Here is an 11074-nt window from a genome sequence, read left to right on the forward strand (position 1 = left end):
ATAATTGTATCTATAGCAGTCTTACACACCTGTTATTTTTATTCTTAAGTACTGCATATATTTTGTGCTACTGTAAATTATACATTTTTAAACATTTCATTTTCTAATTGGGGTTAGTATTTAGAAATACCATTTGTTTATTTTTAAAATTTTAATTGTGGTAAGATAACATAAAATTTACTATCTTAATCATTATTTTCATCTTAACCATTTTAAAATGTACAGTTCAGTAATGTTAAGTATATTCACATTGTTGTGCAGCTAATCTCCTGAACTCTTTCATCTTGTAAAACTGAAACTCTGTACCCGTTAAACAACGTCCCCATTCCTCCCCTCCCCCAGCCCCTGGCAACCACCATTTTACTTTGTCTCCATAAGTTGACTCCTCAAAGTACCTCTTGTAAGTGGGATCATACGGTATTTGTCTTTTTGTGACTGGCTTATTTCACTTAGCATAATGTCCCCAAGGTTCATCCATGTTGTAGCATGTGACAGAATTTCCTTCCTTTTTAAGACTGAATAATATTTTATTGCATTTGTAGACCATATGTTTATCCATTCATCTGTTGATGGACGTCTGATTCATTCCACCTATTAGCTTCATTATTGTGAATAATGCTGCTATGCCCCCCGGGTATACACAAAACTGTTTGGATCTCTGCTTTCAATTCCTGGTGCCTTTTACAGAGAGGATTCTGATGGGTTCAATTTGCTAATATTTTGTTTAGGATTTTTATATCCGTGTTCATGAGTGAGATTGACCTGTTCTTTCCCATTTTTAGGTTTCAGGGTTTTGGGTTTTTTTTAATTAATTAATTTATTTATTTATGGCTGTGTTGGGTCTTCGTTTCTGTGCGAGGGCTTTCTCTAGTTGTGGCAAGTGGGGGCCACTCTTCATCGCGGTGCGCGGGCCTCTCACTATCGCGGCCTCTCTTGTTGCGGAGCACAGGCTCCAGATGCGCAGGCTCAGTAATTGTGGTGCACGGGCTTAGTTGCTCCGCGGCATGTGGGATCTTCCCAGACCAGGGCTCGAACCCGTGTCCCCTGCATTGGCAGGCAGATTCTCAACCACTGCGCCACCAGGGAAGCCCAGGGTTTTGGTTTTGAGGAAGTGTCTCTTCTTTTTCTGTTTTCCAGAAGAGTTAATATAATAGTGATTTTATTTCTTCCATGAATATTTGGTAGAACTTGCCAGTGAAGTCATCTAGGCCTGGAGTTTGCTTGGTAGGAAAATTTTTAATGACGGAATTAATTTCTTTAATGGTTATAACACTATTCAGGGTTTCTAAATGTCTTTTTGAGTTAGTTTTGGTTAAATTATGTTTTTCTAGGAATATGTCCATTTCATAATAAATCTTCAAATTTACTGACATAGAGTTGTTCCAAAATTCTCTTATTATCTTCAGTGTCTGCAGCATCTGCTGTGATGGCCCTCTTCATTCCTGATTATTTACACCTCCTCTTTTCAAATTATAGTCTTGCTACTACAAGTTTTTTAATTGGATTAGTCTTTCAAAAAACCAACTTTGGGCTATTTATTGGCTCTCTATTGTATGTACGTTTTCCGTTTCATTAATTTCTGCTCTTATATATTTAGTCCTTCTTGTATGTTCTTTGGGCTTATTTGGCTGTTCTTTTTTTAACTTCTTGAAATAAATGTTTTGCTCATTGATTTTTTGGCCTTTTTTCTCTTCTACTATATAATATATGTATATATATTATGTGTGTGTGTGTGTGTGTGTGTACGTATGTAAACATAAACATTTTCCTCCAGGTACTGCTTTAATTACAGCCTATAAGCACAATTATGATTTTTCAGTTCAAAAATATTTTCTAATATTTATTATTATTTTTTAACCGTAGGTTATTAAAAATGGTGTTTCTCAATTTCTAAACTTAGGGATTTTTCAAGTTATCTTTTTGCTATTAATTGCTTTGTAGCCAGGGGACATGCTCTGTTTGATTCTGGTCCTTTAAAATTATTGAGACTTGATTTGTGGCCTTCCTCAGTCGGTTTTTGTAGATGTCCCATGTGTAATTTAAAAGAATGTGGATTCTTCATTGAACGCCAATATTTATACATGTTGATTGAGTCATATTGGCTAGAAGCATTGTTAAAATTTCCAAATCTTCTGTGTGTATACTAATTTTTTTGTCCACTTCTTCTGTCAATTACTGAGAGAGATACATTGAAGTCTTCCACTCTGGGGATTTGCCGATTTGCCTTTTGACCCTTTACTTCTGTCAATTTTTACATTAATATTTTGACACTATGAAATTAAGTACATGTAAATTTAAGTTTTTATGAATCTTTCCGGTGACTGGAAAAAGCTCTCTTTATCTCTAAGAATACTTTTTGCCTTAATTTTGTCTGATATTAATATAGTTATACTAGCTTTCATTGGTTATATTTGCATGGTATGTCTGTGCTCATGCTTTAATTCAGCCTTCTTGATCCTTATGTTTTACATGTCTCTCTTGTAAATAGCCTATAGTTGGATTTGTTCTTTATCTAATCTGTGCATTTAGTCTATTCATAGATTTTTATTGCATAGTAATATATTTATTTAAGTTAGTTAATTAGTTAAGTCTGATTTAGCTGATTGGTTTGGCTATCAGAACCTTCATATAGTTAATCTAATAGTTTATGTGGCTGATCCATTTATACTTACATAATTACTCATATTTTGGGGATGACATATGCTATCCTATTTTGTTCCGTGTTTCTTGCCTTCTTTTGGATTTACTGAATAGTTTTAATCATTACATTCCACCCCCAACCCAATAGTTTGAAATCTATGCACTCATTTCTGTTGTCTTTTTTTTTAGTGCATATTATAGAAGTCTAAATTTAATTGATACCATTATCCCCCCTCAGATAATCAAGGATTTTTTTTTTTTTTAAAGAAAATTGCAGAAGAATTTGGATGGCACAAACTCATTCTTTTTTTTTTTAATTTAATTTTATTTATTTTTTATACTGCAGGTTCTTATTAGTTATCCATTTTATACATATCAGTGTATACATGTCAATCCCAATCTCCCAGTTCATCCCACCACCACCCCCCACCCCCCGCTTTCCCCCCTTGGTGTCCATACATTTGTTCTCTATATCTGTATCTATATTTCTGCCTTGCAAACCAGTTTATCTGTACCATTTTTCTAGATTCCACATATATGCGTTAATATACGTTATTTGTTTTCCTCTTTCTGACTTACTTCACTCGTGTGACAGTCTCTAGGTCCATGTCATCTTATGGGAAAACCCAAACAAACTTTTTGGCCAACCCAATAATTACTTTTCTGAATTTTAAATCTATCTTTTCTTATAAACCTCACAAGATATTGTTTTTTGAAGTTGATGTTTATTTATATTTATCTAGTGGTGAGCTGGGAAACCAGATCTCTAGGGGAATAAAACCCTGGTTTGTAGTGTTTGCCAATTCCCATGGCATAAATACCCCCACCATGGCTGATTTCAAGCATCCAACAGTTTAACAACCAGCTCATGAGATTTAGCAATAGGTTCTCACAAGCCAGTATGAGCTGGCTCCAGCTCATATATGTGTGTATGTATACGAGTATGCATATGTGTGTGTGTGTATGTATACATGTGTATCACTTCTTTGCTTTACAGTCTTTCCTGTGACCACCTTCCTCCTGCCTAAAGTACCTTCTTTTGCCTTTCCCATAGAGATGGCCTGCTGGTAGTGAATTCTCCACTAACAGAGTTGTTTGAAAATAGGTTTATTTCACTCTCATCATTTGAAACTAGTTGTATTTCACCCTCATCAGTTGAACATTCTTTTATTTCTCTCTTATTCTTGTTGAGTATAGAATTCTAGGCTGGTGATTTTCTTGTAGAACAAGAAAGATATCGTTCTATACCTTTTAGCATCCATTGTTACACTTGCGGTTGATTTAAATTTAACTCTTGCTCCTTTGAAAGTAAGTAGTCTTTTTTCCTCTGGATGCTTTTATTTATGTGTTTGTTTATTTGTTTTTGGTGCTCTACAGTTGCACTATGATATATCTAGTTATGAATTCCTTCTGATTTATCCTGCACGGGATTTGTTGGCCTTCTTAAATCTTTGGATTCATGTCTTTCTTCAGTTCTGGAAGCCTGAGTCATTATCTGTTCAACCTTGCCTCTGCCTAATTTTCTCTTGCCTCTCCTTCTGGAACTCCAGTTAAAAATGTTACAGTTTTTCTGTCTTTCATGTCTTTTAACTTCTCCTGTATATTCTTTCATTTTATCTCTCTGAGTTGCATTCTGGATAATTTCTTCTTACCTATTTTCCAATTCACTAATTCTCTCTTTAACTTTATCTGATTTTCCATTTAACCTATTCATTGAGTTTTTATTTATTTATTTATTTAAATTTCTAGAAGTACTCTTTGTTTTTTCTTCAGATCTTCTAGGTCATTACTTATAGTTTTCTATTCCCTGAAAATATTATCAAGCTTGTGTTTGATGTCTTTCAACATTGTAAGCATAGCTGTTTGTTTGTTTTTTTATAATTTTATTTTATTTATTTATTTTTGGCTGCATTGGGTCTTCATTGCTGCACGTGGGCCTTCTCTAGTTGCTGCAAGTGGGGGCTAATCTTCATTGCAGTGCATGGGTTTCTCATTGCGGTGGCTTCTCTTGTTGTGGAGCATGGGCTCTAGGCACACGGGCTTCAGTAGTTTTGGCATGTGGGCTCAGTAGCTGTGGTTCGTGGGCTCTAGAGCGCAGGCTCAGTAGTTTTGGTGCATGGGCTTAGTTGCTCCACAGCATGTGGGATCTTCCCGGACCAGGGCTCAAACCCGTGTTCCCTGCATTGGCAGGCAGATTCTTAACCACTGTGCCACCAGGGAAGTCCCAAGCATAGCTGTTTTACAGTCTTTTGAGGATTCAAATAACTGCTGTCTATGTGGGTATGTTTTGCTGTTTATGTTGTTTATGCTTATTCTTATTCACGGTGTTTTATTTCTTGATGTCCCCCTCCCCACCTTTTTTGGAACTGTGTGGTATTCCTTAGTGTTGAGAAATATGTGCAGATTCTGTGAAGCCTAGAATGAGGGTATCTTCTCCAGAGTGTCTTATGTTGTATCTTCCAGGTACCCACGTACAGTAGCATCTAGGGTCACTGTAACTAAATTCTTGGCATGAAGGTTTTGGAACTTCCCCCCAGGTGATGTGAATTTAGACTACAGATCTGCAGGAGGGTTAGTTTGTGGTTATACATTTTCAGGGATTTTTTTTTTTCTCCTTTCTTTGCTTAATGCCAGCCAACTTTACTCACAGCCTCCAGGGGTGGGAAAGGGGCAGGTTTATTTCTGGTTTACCCTTATCCAAGGGAGTAGCCCTTTGGGATTACAACCTAATATGGGGAGGGTCTCCCATTAGATCCCTAACCTTTAGTGAACCCTGGGCTTTGACTTCTGTCCCTCTGGCCCCATGAGGCCATCAGCATGGAAGTTCAAATTGATAGTTCGGTGTCTGCCTTCAGGTCGGAGATGGATCTGTGCTCCATTTACCTCTGTGAGTTCTTGCTTATCCTCAGAGTTTACCCTCATTTTCCTTTCTATCTCATCAGATCTTCTGTGCTTTTTTTTTTTTGAATTTTTGAATTTTATTTAATTTATTTTCTTATACAGCAGGTTCTTATTAGTCATCAATTTTATACACATCAGTGTATACATGTCAATCCCAATTGCCCAATCTTCTGTGCTTTTAAGATCAAAAAAATTTTTTTCCAGCATTTAGTTTTTTGTTCATTGAGAGGTATGTTCAAATAACCTTTCCACAAGATTCTTAGAGGTGGAAAACTAATCTTTTTTTCCCATGCATAGTTTTTGTTCCCTTTTCTTTATATTTTTCATTGTAACAAACACATTTCTGTGTTAGTCTCAACTCCTTGCTAGTATAATTTGAAATGGCTGCAAAACATTCCATTGTTTAGGCACTCCCTCTTATTATTTCCATGTAGAGCGTTCACTTTTCACTGTAATAAATTACACTGCATGAATAGCCTTAAACAAAAAGCTTTCATTGTAACCAAGATTATTCCTTTAGGCTGGATTTTCCAAAACGGAATTCCCAGATAAAAGAGCCAGGACAGGTCTTCCCTGGTAGCGCAGTGGTTAAGAATCTGCCTGCCAGTGCAGGGGACACGGGTTCGAGCCCTGGTCCAGGAAGATCGCACATTGGAGCAGCTGGGCCTGTGCGCCACAACTACTGAGCCTGCGCTCTAGAGCCCGTGAGCCACAACTACTGAACCCGTGTGCCACAACTACTGAAGCCCACGCGCGTCTAGAGCCCGTGCTCCGCAACAAGAGAAGCCACCGCCATGAGAAGCCTGCGCACCTCAACGAAGAGTAGCCCCCGCTCGCCGCAACTAGAGAAAGCCCTCGTGCAGCAATGAAGACCAAACACAGCCGAAAATAAATTTTTAAAAAAAGAGCCAGGACATTTGTAAGGGTCTGAATACATATTGGTTTCCAAGGGGGCTGTGTCAGTCTACACTCCCCTCAGTATTTAAGGATGTCTGAGTCTCTTGAGACAGGAGTCTTCTTTAATAGGTTGTAGACTCACATGGTAGAACACTGATTAGGTATCAGAGATGACACGCTGAAAAGTCTCCCCCGACTCCTGTCCTGGAGCTGCAGCCCCTAAGCAGTCCCCTGTCCCAGAGGCAGCTCACTGTTGCCAGGTTCTGCACATGGGTCCTTCCAGAGTTACCCTCTGACCAAGCAGATAGGTACATAGGGTCTTTTGGGGTTTGTTTTTAAATAAATGGTGGCATATTACACACACCGTCCTGAACCTTGCTTTTTCCACTTAAGTATAAATCTTGGCGCTCACCATCCATCAGTACATGAAGCAATACCTCAGCCGTTCTCCAGCAACACAGACCCCACTGCGCAGAGGAGCCACGGAGCATGAACCGTCCCACTGGTGGACATTTAGTTGTTGCCAGTCGTTTGCTTTAATGCCATTAATAGCCTAGTGTGTGCCCATCTCCCCACACATGTGGGAGGGTCTTAGGATGGGTTCCCAGAAGTAGGAATGCTGAGTTTAAGAATTAGTGCGTCGGCAGTTTGGACAAAAATTGCCGAAGGTGGATTGTCAAGGGCGGATGGGTCAGTGGCTTCAGTGTCCTGCTTCTTCTTTCTCTCCAGGGTCATGCTGACAGGGACACTGTCCGACCGGCAGCCGGCTGAACTCCACCTCTTCCGGAATTACGAGGCTCCAGAGTGTGTACGGGAGCCTCGTGTCGGCCAGAACGTTAACCTAAAGCCTCCAACTCAACCCTCAGGTTAAAACCATGTTTGATGCATCTGTGGGAAGTGATTGGCCCGAGAGGCTGCAGGTTGGTGGGTGGGAGTCGCAAGCTTGCTGCCAGGCACCCCCAGCCCACCGCCATCCCACCCACTGCCCTGGTCTTCCCTCCCAAGGGTATCAGCTGAGGGCTGGCAGAGCCGGGGAGCCATCAGGCCTCGGGCAGGTTGCACCCTGCCTTCCACCAGGATGGTGGAGCCAGACGGCATGGCCTGTCGGTCCTGCTTCTGAAGAGTCCCCAGCCTCACCCTCGTCCCACAGTGCCACGTGCACCCACACACACACACACACACACACACCCTTAGATCTGAAACGCACATCTCTTGTGCCACTGGGCCCCCTCCTCCCCCACCCCCAGAGCAGCTGGTGTGGCGGGCAGCCCGGAGCAGTGGGGCAGCCCCCACCTACTTCCGGCCCAGCGGGCGCTTCCTGGATGGCGGGCTGCTGGCCAACAACCCCACGCTGGACGCCATGACGGAGATCCATGAGTACAACCAGGACTTGATCCGCAAGGTGAGAGCCACCTCGGGTTGGAGGGGCTGGACGTGACCGCCCACAGCGGCCTCTCCTGTTTCTGCAAACCTTGACTGTACTCTTGGGCTGACTCCTGGGAGAACAAATGGCTTTTCTTCATGCGTTCATTCATTTGTGCACTTAACAGCAATCTTAGGTCACACTCGAACCTGCCTGATTGGTGGTGTGTGCCCGAAGCACTGTGCTAAGAGGGATTCTGAGGCCCAATCCGGACTAGGTGGTGAAAGGCGTTAGGATCAATTAACAGCGTCTGCTGTTTGTGGGGAGGACAGCATGCATACCAGTATGTGCCAGTCACAGGCCTAGCCACGCTGCCCGGCCTGGAGACACACGCTTGCCCTTGGGGAGCTCACATTTAGGGGAGACAGTCCATAAACGAGGACACATCCATCCGCGTGTTTTAGGTGCTGTGACAGAACTGTGCAGGGGCCCAGGAGCATCACCCCTGCTGAGAGACATGAGGGCTCAGAAAGGGCTCGCAGAGGAGGGGAGCCCATGCTGAGGCCTTTGGGGATGGGGCAGTGCAGTCAGTGATCCAGAGGAAGAGAAGCGGCCCTCAGCCCGAGGAGCTTAGTGCAGAGGTGGGCAAGGCCCACTCACGTTAGGAGAAGCAGTGTGGTGCAGGGGCCTCTGGGTCTGGGGCCTGTCTCTGCCCGTGCTTCACTTCAACCACTGCCTAGGGCTATTGATAGTACCTGCCTGGGGACTGTCATGAGGCTTCTGTGGCCTCTTATCTGTGAAGTGTTTAGAACAGTGCCTGACCCTGAGTGTGCCGCATCCTTGTCGGCTGTAGTTGTCACTGCGGTCATCACCAAACCCCTGATGAAGCCCCAGGCGGCAGGGAGGTGAGCGCCCTCTAGGGGCCAGATGTGGAAGGGCAGGCTTCCTGGAGGAAGAGGGAATCAGTGAGAGACTGTGGGATGGGCAAGGGTGCTCCAACATCACCCGTCTGAGTGGATGGGGAGCCTGGGTAGGTGGGTTGCCAAGGTTGCCCAGAAGATTGGCAGCAGAACTTGCTCTGAAGCAAAGGAGAGGCAGCACAGACTGTGCTTCTGCCACAGGAGGCCTGTACTCCTCCTCACAATCCCCCAGGGAGCCTCTCCTACCCCTGGGTGCCCCCGATCTGTGGGGCAGGCCTCCTCTGACCTGTCCTGTCCCAACAGGGTCAGAGCAACAAGGTGAAGAAACTCTCCATTGTCGTCTCCTTGGGGACAGGGAGGTGCCCGCAGGTGCCTGTGACCTGTGTGGACGTCTTCCGTCCCAGCAACCCCTGGGAACTGGCCAAGACTGTTTTTGGGGCCAAGGAACTCAGCAAGATGGTGGTGGACTGTGTGAGTATGGGCCCCTCCTCAGGCCCACTTCCCTCGGGATCTCAGCCCCAGGATGCGGCTTCCCGTGGGACCCTGGGTGTCATGGGGATGGCAGGGACCTTTGGTGACCACCTACGGTGGGATTTCCAAGCATTTTTTAGCTGTGGATTCCTTCCTTCAAACACAGCCCATGTGGAAGCCCAGAATGTCAGATGGACAAAAGCTAAGGGGGCAGGGAGGTGGAGGCCTGTCCACTCAGCCCCTCCAAGCTCACTGACCCTGAACGCTGCCGAGCCACCTGTCAAAGCCACAGACCGTGCCCCTCTGCATAGCTGGGACAGTCACTGCAGCCCAGAAAGGGGGATTTGCCCCAAGTCACTATGCTGATAGGGGGCTAAGCCAACCTGGAACCTGGGGACCCCAGGCAGGGGCTGTGTGTGTGGTGTGTGCTGGACGCTCACAGAGGCTGCTTCTCACCAGTGCACGGATCCGGATGGACGGGCTGTGGACCGGGCCCGGGCCTGGTGCGAGATGGTTGGCATCCAGTACTTCAGGTGAGGGCTCTGCTGGCCCCAGTCCCCAGCCTGGACTTTCCCTTTCCCCAAGGGGCTGCTCTGTGTCCCGAGTCCGCCCCAGTCCTAGCTCTCGTCCCCTACCCAGGCCAAGTGTCCTGGGTGTGACCCCTCCTCCTTGACCCGGACAGATTGAATCCCCAGCTGGGGACAGACATCATGCTGGACGAGGTCAGTGACACGGTGCTGGTCAACGCCCTGTGGGAGACTGAGGTCTACATCTACGAGCACCGGGAGCAGTTCCAGAAGCTCATCCAGCTGCTACTCTCACCGTGAGGCCGCCAGGCCCCCAGCCGTCCCCACCCCACCCCGCCCACCCAGGCCCAGCTGGGAGGCTGGGCAGAGCCAGGCCCAGGCGGCTCTGTGTCCACAGACCCGGCCTAGGGGGGCGCCGGGCTTCCTGCCTAAGGCTGGTCCTCAGGCCTCTCTCCCCCTCTGTCCCCGCCTGCTGGCACTTTGTGTCCTTCCAGCTTAGAAAGCCTCAAGCCTCACTCAGGCTGCTCCCTGACCCCCAAGGTGGCTCAAACACTAAGGCCTCCCAGAGGGCCCAGGTTCTTCCCGGGCCCCTGGAGCTGCAGAGACCCCTTCTACCCTCTGCCCTCTCCGCTGGGGGTGGAGCTAGAGAAACGGGCCATCACCACCCCATCGGGAGGGGACACCTAGGAGTGGGGTGTCCCATTCGACTTGGCCCCTCCACATACCCAGCCGCCCACCCACGAGCTCTCCGCAGCTCTCAGAGGTCGCTCCCGTGACGTCAGTTATCCTTCCCGACAGGAAGTGGTTTACGACAGGAGAGGGGCTCCAGGGGCTGCCCCAAGCTGTGAAATAAATGGTTCGATTCTGGTTTGCTTGTGTTGTGAGTGCCCCCCACCCGCCAGCCCCCCTCGGCCTTGGCCTTCAGCCTTGGCTGTCACCTGCCTGTGCCCACGCAGACGGATGGAAGCTCTGGTTCCCAGGCTCTGCAGGCCAGGGACACCTCTTCTCTTTAGGCCTCCCCAAATCAGGGCCTGAGGGTGTGCAGAGGCGGCCACCAGGCCCGCCTGCCCCACGGTGGAGGGCGAGGGAGAGCCCCACTTGCCAGAGGAGGGGATGAGACCCAGAGAGGGCAGGGGGCTCGGGCACCGTCACACAGCAAGTGACCAGGGCCAAAGCGTGCCCGCAGGTCTGTGCAAATCCAGGGTTTGTGCTGTCTTGTCTCTGGGCGGGGGGCAGCGGGCGTAGGAGCCTCAGCCGCTGGGCTGCAGGTCTGAGGGGCTCAGGGCAGAGAGGGGGCCTGAGAACAGTGACGAGCCGTGGGTGCCTTCCGCCTGCAGGGACGGACTGCCAGGGAG

The 11074-nt window shown here is 46.7% G+C and overlaps 1 protein-coding gene across 6 annotated transcripts in view; it reads left to right on the top strand.

Annotated features, from left to right (window-relative positions):
* Window positions 1-10590, top strand: part of PLA2G6 (phospholipase A2 group VI) — a 51335-nt gene extending 40745 nt beyond the window's left edge. For 5 of the 6 annotated variants that reach the window (XM_082420004.1, XM_082420002.1, XM_082420005.1 and 2 more), the window contains 5 exons: window positions 7168-7304; window positions 7686-7840; window positions 9025-9192; window positions 9652-9725; window positions 9875-10590. In XM_082420004.1, coding sequence (XP_082276130.1) covers window positions 7168-7304; window positions 7686-7840; window positions 9025-9192; window positions 9652-9725; window positions 9875-10019 — 679 coding nt within the window. In that variant the 3' untranslated portion in view covers window positions 10020-10590. Of the gene's footprint in view, window positions 1-6061; window positions 6796-7167; window positions 7305-7685; window positions 7841-9024; window positions 9193-9651; window positions 9726-9874 lie in introns of those variants that run through there. The other variant, XM_082420006.1, reaches the window with a different exon arrangement.
* Window positions 10591-11074: the final 484 nt, after the last annotated feature.

The sequence above is a fragment of the Balaenoptera physalus genome (assembly GCF_965194825.1).
Source record: "Balaenoptera physalus genome assembly, chromosome: 13".
NCBI lineage: Eukaryota > Metazoa > Chordata > Mammalia > Artiodactyla > Balaenopteridae > Balaenoptera > Balaenoptera physalus.